At 50.7% G+C, this 19535-nt stretch overlaps 2 protein-coding genes across 15 annotated transcripts in view; one reads left to right on the top strand and one right to left on the bottom strand.

The window, feature by feature from the left end:
* The window catches only part of FLRT1 (fibronectin leucine rich transmembrane protein 1), a 111688-nt gene extending 100690 nt beyond the window's left edge, over positions 1 to 10998 (top strand). For all 8 annotated transcript variants that reach the window (XM_053277718.1, XM_053277716.1, XM_053277714.1 and 5 more), the window contains one exon: positions 253 to 10998. In XM_053277718.1, coding sequence (XP_053133693.1) covers positions 253 to 1935 — 1683 coding nt within the window. In that variant the 3' untranslated portion in view covers positions 1936 to 10998. The remainder of the gene's footprint in view (positions 1 to 252) is intronic.
* Positions 1 to 19535, bottom strand: part of MACROD1 (mono-ADP ribosylhydrolase 1) — a 197112-nt gene that overhangs the window by 163925 nt on the left and 13652 nt on the right. The window lies entirely within an intron of this gene.

The raw sequence follows: 19535 nt of genomic DNA, 5'->3' as shown, positions 1-19535 counted from the left end.
GGCTGGGGAGGAGGGGGGCTGCAGCCCAACCACCGCCTTAAAACTCACTGCTAGCAAAAGCAGCCTGTCCTCAGTTAAGGCCTTGTGCCGTAGGGCTACTCTTGGGATGTGCCAAGTACCCTACTCTTCCTGAGCTAGAACCAAAAACCCACATTTTGGAACTCTAACCTGAGGTTAAAAGCGAGGTGCGAGATTTCCATTCTCACTCTACTTCTGCCCTGCTGAATTTCCTCTCCATTCAATTCCCATCAGGTCATCTACCTCTACGAAAATGACCTAGACGAGTTCCCCATCAACCTGCCCCGTTCGCTGAGGGAGCTCCATCTGCAGGACAACAACGTCCGCACCATCGCCCGCGACTCCCTGGCACGCATCCCTCTTCTGGAAAAGCTGCACCTGGACGACAACTCTGTCTCTACGGTCAGCATCGAAGACGACGCCTTTGCCGACAGCACCCGCCTCAAGCTGCTCTTCCTCTCGCGCAACCATCTCAGCAGCATCCCGTCTGGCCTGCCCCGCACCCTGGAGGAGCTGCGGCTGGACGACAACCGCATCTCCACCATCCCCCTCCACGCCTTCAAGGGGCTGAACAGCCTGCGGCGCCTGGTGCTGGACGGCAACCTCTTGGCCAACCAACGCATTGCCGATGACACCTTCAGCCGCCTGCAGAACCTCAGTGAGCTCTCGCTGGTGCGCAACTCCCTGGCGGCCCCACCTCTCAACCTGCCCAGTGCCCACCTTCAGAAGCTGTACCTCCAGGACAACGCCATCAGCCACATCCCCTACAACACCCTGGCCAAGATGAGGGAGCTGGAGAAGCTGGACTTATCCAACAATAACCTGACCACCTTGCCCAAAGGGCTTTTTGATGACCTTGACAGCCTCTCCCAGCTTCTGCTCAGAAACAACCCCTGGTACTGCGGCTGTAACCTCATGTGGCTGCGGGACTGGGTCAAAGCCCGGGCTGCGGTGGTGAATGTGAGGGGGCTGATGTGCCAGGGCCCCGACAGGGTCAGAGGCATGGCTATCAAGGACATCACCAATGAGATGGACGAGTGCTTTGAGGTGGGCCCACAGGGCAACTCAGGTGCCGTGGCAGCCAAAACGACGGCCAGCAACGCTGCTGTCACTACACCGCAGGGCTCCCTTTTCACGCTCAAGGCCAAAAGGCCCGGCATCCAGCTCCCAGACTCCAACATTGACTACCCCATGGCCACTGGGGCCGGAGCCAAAGCACTGATTCTGAGCGTCAAGCCACTGACAGCCGACAGCATCCGCATCAGCTGGAAGGCGATGCTGCCGGCGGCCTCTTTCCGCCTCAGCTGGCTGCGCCTGGGCCACAGCCCGGCCGTGGGCTCCATCACAGAGACCCTGGTGCAAGGCGACAAGACAGAGTACCTACTGACAGCTCTGGAGCCCAAGTCTACCTACATCATCTGCATGGTCACCATGGAGACGGGCAGCACCTACATACCTGACGAGACTCCTGTGTGTGCCAAGGCGGAGACGGCGGACATGTATAGTCCCACCACCACCCTCAACCACGAGCAGAACATTGACCCAATGGCCGGGCTGCCACTGGCAGGGATCATTGGTGGGGCAGTGGCCTTGGTCTTCCTCTTTCTGGTCTTGGCCGCCATTTGCTGGTACGTCCACCGGACAGGCGAGCTGCTGACACGAGAGCGAGGCAGCCGGAAGAAAGACGACTACGTGGAGTCAGGCACCAAGAAGGATAACTCCATCCTAGAGATCAGAGGACCTGGCTTGCAGATGCTGCCCATAAACCCTCATCGGGCTAAGGAGGAATACGTCATCCACACCATATTCCCTTCCAATGGAACCAGTCTGTACAAAAGCACCCATACCAGCGGCTACGGCACAACTCGTGGGTACAGAGACGGGGGAATTCCAGACATAGACTACTCGTATACATGATGCAAAATTCCCCCTCCTCCCACATAAAGCCTCCTTCCACCCCACCCAAACTCTTCCCTGTTTTTACCCCCCTTCCCATCATACACCCCAGGGTTTTGCCAAGATGGAAAAATTGCAAAGCAAACACAAAAAACTGTTTTCCAAGTAGAACCAGGTGGAACGAAAGGGAGGGGAGGGGAAGGAAGTTTTACAAAAGAAAAAAACAAACCGCAAACCTATTTTGTAGAAAAACACAAAAGTTTTTAAAAAGTAGACATGGAGGGAAAGAGACATAATTTATATTTAATATACCAGATTTAAAAGAACACAAACACCCAACTCAGACCATCAAGGAACATTGTGGGTGGTGGTTTTTTCCTCCCGAGGGTGGAGGAGGGTTAGGGGAAGTCCTGGAAGGGGGGAAAAAAGCTACCTGTTTTATCTTTCTTCCTGTATAAATCTTCTATTTTGTTCAGGGGGTAGATTATAAAAAAAAACAAAAAACAAAAGAACACGTCAAAATGTCTTTTCTGGTGGCTAAACTGTTGACTGTAGAGGGGCGAGGACTCGTGTGAATCCGCTTCCAGTTCTCCTTTTGCATCCTATAACTCTGCTTTTCTTACAGGTTCCACGTTTTTCATGCCATTTGAGAGAGGAAAATATATCTATCTATAGCCTTTGGGTTTGGGGAGTTGCCTGAACCAAACCTTCCATTCCCACCTGCTGTAGCTGCCTGGATGTCCCCTTGCCCACCTCCCCTGCTGCAGCGCCAGGAAACCTTCAACTCCGGTCTTCTGCTCAACACAAACTGAACAGATGAATCTCCAAGCAGTTACCTCTTCCTCCCCCCACCCCTTGTCCTCTCCCTTGGGACAATCACTCAAGATTATTCTCTTCGTAGAAATAATTCAAAATGTAGCCCTGTCTTTTTAGCAAAAAAGCAAACAAAAACTGATGTGGAGACAGCCCAGGCCAGCGTCTTCCAGCCAGCAAGATGTTCCTCCCAAGGCGGGGACCCCGGAGTCCTCAGAATGAATCTCAGGTTCACACAGAGCGTGGCTGATTTTGAGAGGTTAAGGAAAGAGAAGCAGGTTTTGGTTCATGTTTTTCTGCACTGATTCCAGGCGAGGCCATCCATCACTCCCAACCAAGACAGTCAAGGCTTTCTTTGGTCTCCTTCCAGCACCACTGTACTGCTTTGGACCTCCAGATGTGCACCTGTGAATGCCAGGCATGTGAGAAGGCCCTAGGGGGCAACGCTCCACAGGACGGTCTGCACAACTTGCGCCCTGTCGAGTCAGAGGCAGCACAAATCCTATCTACTATGGCCTGCCAGAAGGGTTGGGGCTTCTTGGCATTCCCAGGCAGGGAGCAAAAGCAGGTGACTTGTTGCACCCCTAGTGGGCCACCATTAGAGGAGAGCTGGTCTTGTGGTAGAAGGTAGCAAGCATGAATTGTATCCTTTGCTAAGCAGGGTCTATCCAGGTTTTCATTTGAATGGGAGATGACATGTGTGAGCATTGTCAGGTGTTCCCCTCGGGAGAGGGGGCTGCTCTGGGAAGAGCACCTGCTTGCTTGCATGCAGAAGGTCCCAAGTTCCCTCCCTGTCAGCATCTCCAAGACAGCACTGGGAGAGACTCCTGCCTGCGACCTTCACTGCCAGTTTGTATAGACAATACTGAGCTAGATGGATATAAGGCAGCTTCCTCTGTTCCTACCATGTGTGGTTAGTAAGCTGCCTTCGTTTTGGTGGGCCACAAGTTGTGCAGGCTGTTCCGGGGCTCGAATGGCTCCTTGGAGGACTGGTGTTCTCTAGGGCAATCAGAGGGAAATGGATACCATTGTTTGATGGCAAGCACTCAAAAGCTACATCCGGACATGCGCCCATGTGGGGAACAATGCTTCTATCATGGAGCTTGCCTGGAGATGAAGCCTCCCAAAGGCCATGTTGGAGATGGAAAGCGTTGACAGTGAGCAACAAGGAGCAGAGCGGCCTCTGTCCTCGTGCCTGGAAGCCATTGCAGCTGGTCGTCGTCAAAGTGTGAGAAATGAGCTGGGAACAGAGTGGTTGTGTGTACATGCCATGCATGTGCCAGGCTCCTGGGTTTGGTTGCCAGTGAAGCACTCGGTGCAGTGGACCCCTGGTCTGAGGGAGCTTAGGAGTCTGCCCATTGCCAGCCTCACACACTGCTGTTTCCACTAAACCTGAGGGTGTAGAATGTGGGTCGTAGAGGCCCAAAAAATGCTGAGGATGGGTGTGTGGGTGGTGGAGTTGAGATGAAGAATTCATGGGAAAGAAGCTCAGATTTAGGAGGGTCCCCAGGCCCCGCTAGTGGTGTGTAGGCATCTTGTCAAGAGCTCTTTGCCATGAAGGCTAGGTGGAGCTTCTACATTCAGAGGAATACAAAGACGAGGAGGAGGCCATCTTGTTCACACTTCTCCAGAGTCAATTTCCACAGTTGGAAACAGAATGCTGGATTAAGATGGCCTTTGTCTGATGTTCTCAAACCCCTAAACAGAATGTGGGAATGGGGCTCTCCCATTTGCAGCTCCTCTTTTCCTTCTTCATGGGAGCCATAGTTGTTCTTGCCTTGTGTTAAGATTTAAATATTTCTCAAAGATAAAAGATCAGGCAGGACACAATTAAGTGCAATTCTACATCGCCAAGCAGAGGGAAGTTGGAATGCTTGCCTGTTAAATACATTCAGTGCTGGAAAGATTAGTCCACGGTTCAGTTCAAAGCCCAGCCTGCACCACTGGTGGCCATCAAGTCTAATGTGTCTCATCAGTCACAATCTGTGACCCTCCCAAATGTTCAAGCAGGGGGTGAATCAAGTCCCCCAGTGGCTCACCAGACAAGTCTGGCGGACTGTGTTGGGCTTGGCAGGTCACAAGGTGTACAGGCCTGATTTAGGCAGGATTTGGCAGAGAGCCCCAGGGGTCACCCAGAAGCCCCCACAACGCAAACCAACAGCAAAAACCAACAAAGCCCACACAACATAGAGGAATCTGTTAGAAGTCACTTTACATGTCACTCAACATACTGTCTCTCATGTGTATGAATCTGCCACATTTCAACCCCTTAATTTCCAAGAATGGCAATAAATGGGATTAGCTGGCTAACTGGAGAGCAGGCAATAAACGCGCCATTAGAGGCTTCTTTCAGAAGCTTCTCTGCTCCTCAGTGGGGCTCTCTGACAGGCTTGTATTCCTTAATAGCAACAATAACCACCACTTGGGAAGAGGGGAAAAAAGCATTTTAAGCTGCTTGTGACAAAACAAAGTGACAGTAAAGCGGGGGGGGGGGGAGAGAGAGGAGCAGAAAAAGAAAAATCTTAAGAGCCTGGACAATTGCCGGGAAAGTGGCAGAACAAACCTTAGCATCCAACAACTTCCCAGTGGGCAGTTCATTCCTCTCTGGATTAGAGTTCATATCCAGCCATGCAGCTGGCTACTTGCTTTCATGCAAGGTGGTATAGTCCTAACCAATTGTTACTGGCCCTTCCAGTAATAAACTGAATTAGATTCCAATCTAATCATCAGTGCTAGGTATATAGCACGATATAATCTCTGGGAAATAGCAAAACACCTAACAATTCAGGCTGGGCATTATTATTAACAGTGAGGTCTCAGAGAAAGAGAAACTCCTGTCTCACGGGCACGTAGCTCTTCAGGAGACGGGCTCCCATGGCTCTGATTCCGTACCCCAGGTGCTCTGCATAAAATGTACCTTTCTGTAGCTGCAGATCCCAGCCCTTGATTATCAGTATGCAAATTTATGCAGCTCATTAGCAGCGCACTGAAATAACCAGTGGAGGCGGTGGGGGGGAGTTTAAAAGCACCCATCCACAGAAGTCATTCTGGAAAGGATCGGTAGGTGGGTGGCTGGCTTATTTCCTTCCTATTAAACATCATCAACAAGGAAAAGGCAACAAAAATGAGCGTGCGCTCCAGGCTGGCTAATATTTACACACTGAATGCCACTTCACACCATCCGGGCCTTGGACCCAGCTTGCCAGTCTCGCCTCCCGTGAAGTGCAATTTTATTAAGCGTTTAACTCTATATACAGTACTTAACAAACAGAGCTAATGAGAGTGGGCTCTCAGGGAGGATGCATTTAGCACAATACAAAAACAAAAAAAACTTCCCACCTTTCCCTGCTGTTCATTAATTCAGGTGATTCAAGGGTTGTTTGGTGCACGCTTGCTGCCAGCACACACATGCGCGTGCACACACACACACACACATCCTGCCTTTACGGTAACAAGCAATTTGCAGCTCAGCTTGCAAAGTTTCCGTTTAAGAGGGAGTGTTTTTTTTAAAAAATACATACATAAAGCAAGAGACCAGTGGGAGGGAAGAAAAGTTTAAAGGCTGGTTTCTTTCCTTCATTAAGCAGCCTTTGAACTTGGCCTCCCTCTGCCCTTTCTTGGAGGGTGGCAACAGAGCACAGCCACGGCTAGAGAGATGTAGGTGGGAAATCTCATGGTGCATTTGTCATGGAGCCTGGAGGCTTGAACCAGGATCCTTGCAGGTTGGGACTGGGACTAAGCCTAGCGAATTCTGGGGAACTGTGTGTGTGTTTAAGTCCGAGCACCCTTTTTGGGCACAGATGGGAATTGGTGGGGCGGGGGGGGAATACAACAGGGACCCTTGTGATTGGCAGGTTAATACAAAGCTTCCATGTCACCTTAAGTGGCGCAGCAGGGAAATGCTTGACTAAGAAGCAGAAGGGTGCCAGTTTGAATCCCCGCTGGTACTATATCGGGCAGCAGCGATATAGGAAAATGCTGAAAGGAATCATCTTATACTGCGTGGGAGGAGGCAATGGTCAACCCCTCCTGTATTCTACCAAAGACAACCACAGGGCTCTGTGGGCGCCAGGAGTCGAAATCGACTTGACGGCACACTTTACCTTATCTTTACGAAGCCTCCAGATTGGGCCAGGCCTGGCATACATACTGGAACCCTGGTCAACAGAGCAGAATCTTCAGTTTGTTGCATTTCATGCCCCAAGGCCCCAACTGGACTGCAGGGCCCCTGGGTGCGACATTGGGCCAGCATAGCGTAGTGGTTAGAGTGTTGAACTAGGACTGGGAAGATCTCATTCAACCATGAAACTAGCTGGGTGACTCTAGGCCAGTCACTTAACTCTCAGCCTAACCTACCTCACAGGGTTGTTGTGAGGATAAACATATCCATGTACACTGCTCCTCGGAGGAAGAGCGGGATAAAGTATAAAAATGAATGGATGCATGCATTGCAAAGTTGCAAACCCCCACACCATCCCAAGCCTGCCCTTGGGTACAGCTGCTACAACCTGGCCATGACAGTGCAATCCCCCAAGATGTGAATTGCTAAAGCCTCCCTGCGTTTAGGGCTCTTTATCTTCCCTCATCCACCATTTCAGCCTCTCTGCACCTGCCCTCCTGGCTGCATTTCTTTTAGTTTCCCTTTGAGCTTCCTGGTAGAGGCAGTGAAAAGCAGTATCCAAAGCAGCACAGCCCCAGCCCCTAACTTCTGTCTTTCTTTTCTCTCCCTCTCCACCACTTCCTTCCAACACACCACCATGAAAAGCACGGTGGTCATCTGCCATGCTCTGTTTCCAAGGTGGAGACTAGGGCTCCGCAGTTACCCCAAGCCTTCCTTCTGTCCAGTACTGAGGCATTTGCTTTCCTTTAGGGGGTGAACAGAGAGATGGGCAGCTGGGTTTCCACAAATCCTTGCACAAGCTGGGTAGAGAGAAGGGAAACAAAATACACACCTCTGTGCAGACATTGGTCAACATTCCATTACTCTCCCTGGGGTGCTCCCATCCCCAACTAGTTCAGCATGCATGTGCTGGTCCTAAAATGCACCTCCATGTACAGAGCTGCTTTCTTGGCATGGGGTGGGGGGAGAGAAAGACCCCAAAGGCACATTAAGTGGTCTGGGAAAGCCAGAATATCTGCAGACTTTCTGTGGACATCCAAACATGCGAGGAGGCCAAGAGGAAAGCTCTGGAAATAAACAGGGACAGGTCTTGGGCGTTCCTAATTAAAACCCCAGCACTCCATCGGCAGAGCAGAATCTTGAGTCCAAATCTTAGAAGCTGGCGACAGCACACAAAGTGGCTGAGCGAGCAAGCCAGCCAGCCAGGCCAAGGGCCTGTGGCACACTTCCCCACTCGCCCACCCTACCATGAGGCAGTGTGGCCCATCAGACTCGCTCAGCTATTTGTTCAGTCTGTCCCATCTACTGTGACAGCTGCCTTGGGCTCTTCACTTGCTCGGCACAAGAGCACTTAGCGCTCATCTCTGAGTGACACACATACACACACCACTTTTGCCCTGGATTTCCTGCTGCGTCTTCCATTTCCCCAACATGCCCGGGCTCCTCTGTCCCCCCAGACATGTCAGGCCCACCGAATCTGGACCCAGCCAGCTGCTTTCCCCCTCTATTTTCCTCTGCGTCCAACTCTTGTCCACACGGCGATCACTTTAGTCTAGTCTTCAACATGTTCACTCCCAGAGCCTACCTCCAGTTCCAACATGCCCCTCAGAATCCACCCTTTGGCCACATACCCCACCTTCCTCTTTCTCCTCTTGCAAAAAGAGAAAATGATGGCAGTGCCATCTCCACTGGCACAAACCATCTAAGGCTAGGATGTGATCCAGTTTTTATTTCACATATTCGTTTTGAGGAGTGCTATCCCACCTTGCAATGAATATTTTCAAGGCTGCTCACTTAATAGCTGCCTTGGGATTTTAATGAAAGGCAGGATTGGTTGGTTGGTTGGTTGGTTTCAAAATCAGTACAAAATAAATAGTTAACCTGACAAGAAAAGCACCCACAATTCCTGCAAGCACCTCGTCTGAAACAGGCAAGCAGCAGCTCCATACCCTAAAACACCGCCCCGCAGCAAGAAAGCCAGCCATTAAAAGTCTGAGCAAAGAGGAAGGCTTGGCACTTGCAACTCCAATTGATCAGCACAGGAGCCAGGCAAGCCCCCTTGGGGGGAAGCACTAAAAGTGGGGGAACTGGTTGCCACGCACACCTGATTTCTGTTGTGGGGACTGACAGAGGAAAAGGCCTCCAATGGGATCCTCTTAATGCAGGGTCCCCAGGGGTTGCTGGACTATAGCTCCCATCGCCACTGGCCAAGCAGCCCAGATTAATCCCGTTAAGAATGACCCTCACAAGACAGAGGGGCAGGTCTCAAGACGCCTAGGACTGTCCTTTCCTTTCCCCAGCATCGCCTTCCAGGGCCCTTGAACTGGAGATACCAGAGGCCAAGTCCAGGAACTCCTGCACGCAAAGCGTGGGCTCGGCCACCAAAGCAACAAGAGGTGGGACTGAAAAGGTCTAAATGGTGGTTTCTGCTCAGGGCTTGGGATGCAGAGGGCTGGAAAGAAGGGGAAAGGCACAGAACTGACAAAGGCTCTCCTGTTCTTCACAGGCAATGGGTGGGGTCGCAGGACAGTCTCAATCGGCACCTTTGGTGAGGGGTGTGCTGTGCCATGGACCATCTTTGGAACCAAGGAGGCCTAGCACTTTAGTGTCCCCAGCCTGCCTTCCCTTTTAGTTCAGAACTGGCACATTAGTACATACTATGCTTTAGAGGTCAGCTGTTAGTCTAGGTTGGGGAGCGGAGCATCCAATACCTGCTCTTGTGCCCTGTGGCAAGTCAGGCAACTGATTCGGCCATTCTGCCAGGTGGAGGGGGGAAATGGAGTAAGTGTCAGGGCACACAGGAAAGGGCCTAACTCTGATCACCATTCGCAACCTCCACCACATCCTCCGCCATCTTGAATACCTGATCACTGGTGCTAAAGCCACTTGGGCCAAGGGGAGGTTGTGAAGGAGGAGGAGGGGACAAGAAGACCATCAGGAGGGTGGCTGAAAGGAAGCAGCCCAAGCACAGGGGGAAAGCCAGAGCTGAGATTCAGGAGGGCAGGAGAGAGCGGGCGGAAGCGCACAAGCATGGTTCCAACCAGTCGTGAGATGTAGTCCTGGCTTCATGGCAATGGATCATAGCCCAGCGATCCAGAGCCAGGGCTGATCAGACACAGAAGAGTGTACACCATCTAAGCGTTTGCAGTCCATTCAGTAGTGAGGCCAGGAGATCCACATGCAAATCAGATGGGAAGATTTGGTGCCCTCCCTCCTCTTGGCAGGTTGGCTGGTTGGTTAAGGCCTGGGCTGAAAGACCCATACTCTAAACCCACAGATCGTGGGGGTGGGGGTGGGGGCTGGCATTTGATAGTAGCTGAGCATCACAAACCAATGCAGAAAGTAGGAGAGAAAATAAGGCTAGCTGTTAAATCCAACCCTTTGAGATGGTCCTCTCTCATGTGGGTCTTCATGACGGTTCGGTTCCAAGCCAAGAATTGCCTCCCACTATCTTGCTGAGGGACAAGCATGTCCTTGAACAAGCCAATGCAACAGGAAGACGCAAGAAGCCTCTTTTGTTCATGTCGACAACCTCTTAAGCAGAACAGGCTGGTCAACTTGCATCAGCAATGGTTATGATCACAGGAATCATTGATCAGGGCCAAGGAAGGCTAAGGGAGGAGAACAGGGTGCGTCACTGAAACACTGGCCACAGTTCCCGGTGGTGGTTGTCTGACGGAAGTCTCTTGCAAGCAGTCAAGCATGAAGGAAAAGGCCTCCAACTATCTCTGCTGAAAGATAGGCGGCTCAAGCACCCTTCTCTTGACCAGTTTCGTTGGTCAGAAGTGACCCAAGCCACAGCTCTCTTCGCTTCTGCTGAGCCCCAGGCAGATGAAGGTCAGAATCCCCACCCCGGACTCACTCTGCCAGACTAAGGGTGGTCTCCCCTTTCCCCTTTTTGTCTCCAGAGAACCCAAAGTGCTCTCTTCTGCGTGCCCTTTGGCCTCCTTCTCGTTTTAGGTGCCTTGAAAATTTTCAGACTTTTCAAATGAATGTGCCGCGAGTTCCCTTAGTCCTTCTTTTGGGTTGGTTTGTTTTTCATAGAAAAACATAAAAGAGTACACGGTTTTTTTAAAAACCAAAAAAAAATGATGATTATAAAAATGAAAATCTTTCCTTGCCCTTTCTTGGAATAAAATAGAAAAAGATTTAACTTTGACAGTGGTCTGAGTGGTATCACTTGAGGGGTGGGGAGCGCGGGCAAAAGGTCTCAAACACACACGCATGGCCAACAGTGGAGAGGTCATTCGTCGAGGGAGGCTATTTGGGGGAAGGGGGGGGCAGACTGCATGGGGTGGGACAAGAGTGGAATTTACAAATCAAGTGTTGATCGGTTATATCCAAACAAAAACAGACGCTGCTTCCACAGCAGAAAAACAAGTACTTTGTTTCTGCACACACTCAAGATTCAGGGACTGTTTGCCCAGAGTTTATAACCCCTGCCTTCTGCAGGCAGAGCAGAAGTGCTAGCACTGAGCGATGGTCTTTCCCCATCAGGCAACTGACAGCAGAAGCACACTGGCTGCGGAGAGCCAAGAGCTGCTAGTCTGGAAGGACTCCTGCTTTTCAGGTGTGCAGGAAGGAGGCTGGTGCTGGGGCGCATGCGCACACACCCATTCGCTCCATGCCCACAATACCCAGCAGCTATGTTAGCAATTCCCTGCTGCACTGGAAGAGGCAGGTAGAAAGGGGCCCTCTCCATGCCCTCCTTTGGTGTAAATGACAAACAGCAGCTTAGCACTTATATATTGTCCGTTACCCTGGAAAGGATGACTTTGAGCTCTTCTGGAAGTGGAAAGTCAGTGGCGCTTTTCACAGGCATTAGCTCCATACAATCTTGGCAACCACCCTGTAAGGTAAGCATTATTATCCCCATATTGCAGGTGGGGAAGACTGAGGCCAGGAGGGAGCAGCTTGCCTGGTGAGATTTGGACCAAGGACTTTCTGCTTCGTGGTCCTCTCTCTCAGCTGCTCTGCTGCACTCGACTGTGCTCTCCTAGTGGAAGGGAGACAGAGGGCTTCTCCCCCCGACACACACACGACACAACCCCTCCTTGCACACTCCACACACCCCAGGCTAGCCTGCCTGCCTGCCGGCCTATCATACTCCCCGGGGGAAATTATTTTCTGTCACTTGTAATAGTGGTTTCTGCTAAATTTAACATAAAACCAGAGCTCATTACTTCTGCATTAGACAGGCTCCGGCGTCTGCCCGCAGGTTAATGGATTTCTCCTGGGGAACGGAGGTGCCATTTTTCAGCCTGCAGATATGACAGGGTGGCAGGCGGGCAGCTTTTTGGCCCCTGTCAAGGCAGGGCTGGGGCTGGGAAGCTGGCGGGGTCTCCAGCTCACTGGCTGAAAAGCCCAGCCTGGGTGAAAGAAAACAAACCAGCAAGGGGGGGGGCGGGGAAGGAGCATCCCAAACTCCCCCTGCAGCCCTCAGGCTACTAGGCCTAGGAAGGGGGGAAACACACACACACACACACACACACACACACACACACACACACACACACACTTTGAAAAGGCAGATAGCGAGCCAGCGCAGCGAGCCAGCCGTTCGCTCACATTTATCAACCCCAGCCGCCTTCGCCATCCCGCTGCGGAAGATGTACAAATTCATGCAGTGAACAAGAACGCTCTCCGAGATTGTGAGTGATCAATGTCACTAGATCCAGGGATCCCAGGAAATGAACACTGGGGGGGGGGGGCAGGCGGGGGGGCTCCTCTTTTCCTCATCCAACCAAGTGTACACAAGAAAACGGAGGGCGTCTTTCCAGGGAGGGGAGGCGAAACAGCCTGGAGAGGCTGTCCAAGGGCCCTTGCACAGGAGGATCCACCACCAAGGAGTTCAGCAGGAGGGAGCCAGCTGGGGTTTCCCTGCCTCAGGCCCACAAACGTCTTGGGCTGGAGGGAGCTACCCAAAAAGGGCCAAGCTACACTCCAAAATATGGTTGGTGGTGGTGGTTTGACATTGTAGTTTGTAATTTTATTTTATAAAATAATTTTATAAAAGAGTGAGATTTCACACACACACACACACACACACACACACACACACACACAGAGGCTAGATGTTGTTGTTGTTGTTAAATGTGTTTGAGGTTTTTTTTGAAACTGCAATGGGCAGCCTCCAGGTCTCTCCTCCCCTTCCCGCTCTCCCCTAGCGCAAGTCTGTGCATATCGCCTGCCTCCTCCTAAGCGGCCTTGGCTCCAAGGAGGGGCACAGCAGCCCCCCAGCCAAGGCTGGCTCAGCGCCACATGGAGCGGAACCCTAACCCACCTCACTCTTCCTGATGTACAATCCACCCATTCATAATGTCTAAGATGGCAGGTGAGTTTTCCTTGCAAAGGCAAAAAGAAAACCAATCATCAGGGCCTCCCATTCAAAAGCTATGTGGCCATTTTAATGTCAGGGCAATGCTACCTCCTCACCTCTCCCCACCTCCCCCTTTTCTACTGTTCTCCGGTTTTCCTTGCCCGCGGGTAAACACTTCCTTCTTTGCTTTTTATAACCCTCTCCTTTATTGAGCGACATCACTAAAGCCCATATTTATTGACCTACATCAACCCTTGGTCATTGGAGAAAGGGGCTGGTAACGTTTCCTAAGACACAACTAAAAAAACAAAGACAGACTAGAAAACAATATTAAAAGAGACCTGGGAAAGAAGTACAAGTGATGCAAAGTAAGAAAGCATGCACACATCTGCTCCACCTATGTCAGTGGTGGAATCCAGATATCTGACATCTGCAATACTTTTGTTCCTGTCTTGTTTCTTTAAAATCGAAACTCTGCGCTGGCGAGTGTGCACAGCCCCGTTAATAACCCTGGGAAATCAAATGCCAGCTCTCAAGGTCTAGGAGAAGATGGACTCATCCCGCACAGAGGAGGGAGCGCTGGAGAAAGCTTCAGGGCACCCCGCACCGCTGGGATGGATGGCAAGTGCCGTCTTAAAAGACTAATGCGCAGGCAGCTCAGGGAGCAGAAAAGGTCAGGCGGCAGCCAGGGCGAGGGCTGCAAAGATCCCTTCAAGCAGGTGGTGTACTGGCTGCAGTGCGTGGTGCACACACACCCATCCATCTGCAAACCAATTTAAGAAGCCAGAGCACCAAAGGTCAAGCCAGTTTAGCCCGGCCATGGCAGAACTGCAGGCGCACTAACCTGTGCTGAACGGGACTCTCTCCCCACTGCATTTTACCCTGCTCTGATTGGGATCTGTCCCCAATGCTGCATTCAAAACTACATTTTCAAAACAAAATTAGCTCCCCCCTGCCCACAACTGTGTCAGACTCAGAATCAGTCCTGTCTCAGGGTCTAAGTCAAGCAATACCAAAGGAGAGGAGGAGGATACACCAGGGGAAGAAGATGAAGATGAAGATGAACCCTGCCCTTCAGAAACCCCAGAACAGGGAACCCCAGGGGAAACCCCACTATGCAACCTGGAGGAGGAGGAGGAGGAGGACAATGACGATGCAAACAACAAACAACAACAACAACAACATGGGACTCTCCCAGAGCCCTTGGACTTCAGAGCCCTTGCCTAGCCCCCAGAAAAGGAGACACCATGGTGGAGAAGAAGTCCAACACAGACAAAGGAGTGCATGTCTGGCAGTTCCTTGTTTGGAGATTTACTCAGGAAGAGGGGTCAGCTTGCTCTGAAGACTCCTCAAGAGTAAAACAGGCCTGGGCTGGAAGGGTGTGGCTCCCTGAACTCTACAAGCCACCAGTTCAGATTTATTAATTTTTTATTTTATTGATTTTTCACATTTTATATCCCGCTCTTCCTCCAAGGAGCCCAGAGTGGTGTACTACATACTTAAGTTTCTCCTCACAACAACCCTGTGAAGTAGGTTAGGCTGAGAGAGAAGTGACTGGCCCAGAGTCACCCAGCAAGTATCATGGCTGAATGGCACGAGAGAAATGGTGTGTGTGTGTGTGTGTTTGTGTGTGTGTGCATGTGTGTGATTGGAATGTGTGGAGTAGACAGTCATGATACAGGGTCTCTTCCACCCCCACCCCCCAAGCATCCATGTGCAAGGCTGTCTCCACACTTAAAGAGCCTTTGTGGGTTGATCATATAAATTTTAGTCAAGTATGCATACAAGTCAAGACAAAGGAGGCCAAAAGCACACTTCCGTTTGGGACTCTGCTGGAGCCCTATCAGGAGATGCTGCCAGGGAGTGAACCTGGGATCTTCTGCATGCAAAGAAGGCATTCTACCACCAGGCCAGAACATAAGAACAGCCCTTCTGGATCAGACCTAAGGCCTATCTAGTCCAGCATCCTGTTTCCCACAGTGGCCCACCAGATGCCTCCAAGAAGCTCACAGGCAAGACCAGACAGCATGCCCTCTCTCCTGCTGTTGCTCCCCTGCAACTGGGATTGAGAGGCACCATGCTTCTGAGGCTGGAGGTGGCCCACAGCCATCAGACTAGTAGCCATTGATAGGTCTGTCCTCCATGAATTTGTCTAGGCCCCTTCTAAAGCCATCCAAGCTTTAACAACCCATGGGGTGACATCGCCCCATCCCATGGCAAAGAATTCCATAGATTAATTATGTGCTGTGTGAAAAAGTACTTCCTCTTGTCAGTCCTAAATTTCCTGAACTTCAGTTTCATGGGGTGACCCCTGGTTCTAGTGTTGTAAGAGAGGGAGAAGAATTTCTCTCTGTCTACCATCTCCACTCCATGCATAATTTTATACACCTCGATCATGTCTCCCCTTAGTCACCTCTTTTCTAAACTAAGGTAGCCTAGTCTCATAAGGAAGGCACTCCTAGCCCCTTCCCCTGACCATCTGGGTTGCCCTCTTCTGCACCTTTTCCAGTTCTACAATATCCTTCTTAAGATATGGTGACCAAAGCTGTACCCAGTACTCCAGATGTGGCCACACCATAGATTTGTATAAGGGCATTATATTTATTTATATAACATATTTATAATATTAGCAGTTTTATTTTCAATTCCCTTCCTAATGATTCCTAGCATGGAATTCGCCTTTTTCACTGCTGCCGCACACTGAGTTGACATTTTAAGTGAGCTGTCCACCAAGACCCCAAGATCTCCCTCCTGATCAGTCACCGACAGCTCAGATCCCATAAGCATATATGTGAAGTTGGGGCTTTTTGCCCCAATGTGCATTACTTTACACTTGCTTACACTGAACCACATTTGCCATTTTGTCGCCCACTCCCCCAGTTTGGAAAGATCTTTTTTGCAGCTCCTCACAATCTGTTGTGGATTTGACTACCCTAAATAGTTTTGTGTCATCTGCAAATTTGGCCACTTCACTGCTTGCCCCAACTTCTAGATCATTGATGAACAAGTTAAAGAGCACTGGTCCCAGTACAGATCCCTGGGGGAACTCTCTTCCTACTTCCCTCTATTGTGAAAAGTCTCCATTTATTCCTACCCTCTGTTTCCTGTCCTTCAACCAGTTACCAATCCACACATGAACCTGTCCCCTTATCCCATGACTGCTAAGTTTACTCAGGAGTCTTTGGTGGGGAACTCTGTCAACAACTTTTTGGAAGTCCAGGTATACTATGTCAACTGGATCCCCTTTATCCACATGCCTGTTGACACTCTCAAAGAACTCCAAAAGCTTTTTGAGGCAAGACCTTCCCTTGCAGAAGCCATGCTGGTTCTCCTTCAGCAAGGCCTTTTCTTCTATATGTTAAAAGAGTTTTGTCCTTGTATGTTTTCCATCAATTTACCCGGCACCGAAGTTAAGCTGACCGGCCTGTAATTTCCTGGATCCCACTGGATCCCTTTTTGAAAATCGGAGTCACATTGGCTACCTTCCAGTCCTCTGGTACAGAGCCTGACTGTAGGGACAAGTTACATATTTTTGCTGTGAGATGGGCAATTTCACATTTGAGTTCCTTCAGAACTCAGGTGGATGCATCTGGCCCTGACAATTTGTTAATTTTTAATTTTTTCAAGACGGTTTAGAACATCTTCCCTTGTCACCTCAAATTGGCCCAGTTCTTCAGCCGCTAAACCTGAAAAGCTCAATTCCGGAGAGAGTATATGGTCAGTATCCTCCGCCGTGAAGACAGATGCAAAGCTACAGCCCCAGCCAACTACCAGGAGTGGGGTCTGCACAACCCTAGGCATGGTTGGAACTGAAGCTCCTCCAAAGTGGAATCTGAAAGAGAATTTCAGAGCTCCTCCCAATGAGAGATACTGGGACATTTTCACAGATGGCTTCTCTACATCACTTTTTAAAGAATCGTTGCTGTGCAGCATTATAGGCTAAATGGTCCTCCCAAGTTATCACTGGTCCTCGCACAGGTGGCTCGCTTGCACGTTGCAATAAATCTCAGGACCAGCTGCCACTGTCTTCTCTTTCCTTCTTCACCTGGCCCACTCCTATCCCCACGGCACAAAATGTCTCTCTCTCACTCACACAAACACACACACACCCTACACACCAGCAGTGGGCTGAGCATATGCTGAGCAGATGGTTAAATATGCAGGATGGATGGCGGGGTGAAAGGAGGGTGCCTCTTACAAAGCTTAGCTAGAGCTGCTGCAGCCACAAAAAGGTGAAACATTCTGGAGCAGCAAAGAGGGGTGGTTCTAAAAGCAGAAGGGGTAGAAACTGAAACCCTTTAAAAATGTGTTTTAAAGCAAGAGTGTGTCAGATTAGCACGAGGGGAGGAAGACCATTTGAACCTGATGAGAGCTCATGAAGAAAATCAATCTGTAGTCTGACCCTGAGTGGCAGTTTTTCTTTTTTCAAGCTCAACAGCAGCCACAGGGATCTGTTATGTTATGTTCACGTTTATATCCCGCTCTTCCTCCAAGGAGCCTAGAGCGGTGTACATAGTTATGGTTATGTTTATCCTCACAACAACCCTGTGAGGTAGGTTAGGCTGAGAGAAAAGTGACTGGTCCAGAGTCACCCAGTGAGATTCATGGCTGAAGGGGGGGTTGATATTAGCCATGGGGAGGAAGCATCACAGCACAAAGGGAAAGGGTTAAATTCCCACTCCCCACATGCTACAGTTCCATCTTGATACCCACCTGCCATCCTGACTGCTAATTAGAGTCCCCCCACACACACACACACAGAGCAGCAGCAGCAGCAAACTGTGCAGCCACAAAAGACCTATACTGAAAACAGACAATTGTTCCTGAGAGAGCTGAAGTGGCTTGAAGAGGTACTGCACTCTGTGGTGTACAGAGGCATCTTCTTGGACCCACCTTTATTATTTATTTATTATTATTTATTCAATTTCTACACCGCTCTTCCAAAAATGGCTCAGGGCGGTTTACATAGGGAAATAATACATAAACAAGATGGATCCCTGTAACCGAAAGGGCTCACAATCTAAAAAGAAACCTCAGATAGACCCCAGCAGCAGCCACTGGAGGGATGCTGTGCTGGGGGTGGATAGGGCCAGTTACTCTCCCCCTGCTAAATAAAGAGAATCACCATGTTAAAAGGTGCCTCTTTGCCAAGTTCGCTGGAGTGGAACAAAGGAAGTGCCTTATATACCGAGAACCAGTGACCGATCTGACTCAGAAGGTTCTGAACTAACCTAGGGTTTCCGGCTCAGGAGTCTTTCCCAGCTCTCTACCAGGAGAGGCTGCTGCCCAGGATTGAACCTGGGACCCTCTGCATGCCAAGCAGGGGCTCTGCCATTGAGCTCTGGTCCCCTCCCCCATGGTGATACACACGGGTCTCCCATCCAGGTACTGACCACAGCAAGCCCTGCTTAGCTGGGGCACGGTGGCTGTCTGGCATGTTCTGGGACCTGCCTTTGGCCAAGCAGCTTTTTTTGGAAACACATCTCAAAACCCATTGCTTCCCTGATGCAAAAATGGGGAGTGTGCACAGGCATAAGTGGGAATTTCGCTCCTGAAATCAGCTCTCCAAACAGACTGCCATCCGTCATTAGACTGAGCAGCAGGCGGGGGCAGGGGGGGCTGTCCTTTACTGAGATTTTTTTTTAAATGTCTGCCAAAGGCGGCGAACATTCGAAAGCATTACAGACACGTTCCGTGTATGCTCCCCCCACCTTGGCTGCTGCCCCCCAGTGCTGCCACCCCACTCAGGATAATGGGGAGTACAGCCGTTCAAAGGCCACCCAATGGCCGCGCAGGCCACCAGCCACATCAAGGAGCTGCCAAGCGAGGCTTAGGGAGTGTGAAACAAGCTGTCACGCGTGGTTCCGTTTAGTGCTGCCGAAGCGGGCTTGACAGGGGCTCTTTCAGACGCCGTTTTGTAGCTGACAGACTGCAGCAGCCTCTGGTGCATCGACAAGAAGACCCCGCTGTTTTTGTGAGGAGGGCTCGCATATGGCACCTGCCTCCAAGGATATCCAGTGGGAGGAAGTGTTGATTTTTAAAAGCCTGGCAGCTACTTCTTGCCTCCATCTAGACACTTGGGCATCCTCCAGGTATTTACGCAGCGATCCCCCCCCCTTCCATGAGGCAGGGGATGTCTTGCTTGTGGCTGCGGGGTGGGGTGGGGGTGGAGAGAAGCAGGGAGTGGAGGAGCACCATTCTCCTCTCTTGCAAGGCAACGGTAATGCTGGAAATGGGTGAAGCGAAACCTTGTCTGGCATGCATCTGGAAGAAAGAGGGCTGCTTCTTGGTGCCAGCAACCGAAATAGGTGTTGGCACCGAGACTACAACATGTCAGGACACACACACAGGGTATGAGTCAGAGGCAGC

Source organism: Hemicordylus capensis, chromosome 14 (genome assembly GCF_027244095.1).
Source record: "Hemicordylus capensis ecotype Gifberg chromosome 14, rHemCap1.1.pri, whole genome shotgun sequence".
NCBI classification, from domain to species: Eukaryota; Metazoa; Chordata; class Lepidosauria; order Squamata; family Cordylidae; genus Hemicordylus; species Hemicordylus capensis.
This window is presented reverse-complemented; position numbering and strand designations above follow the sequence as displayed.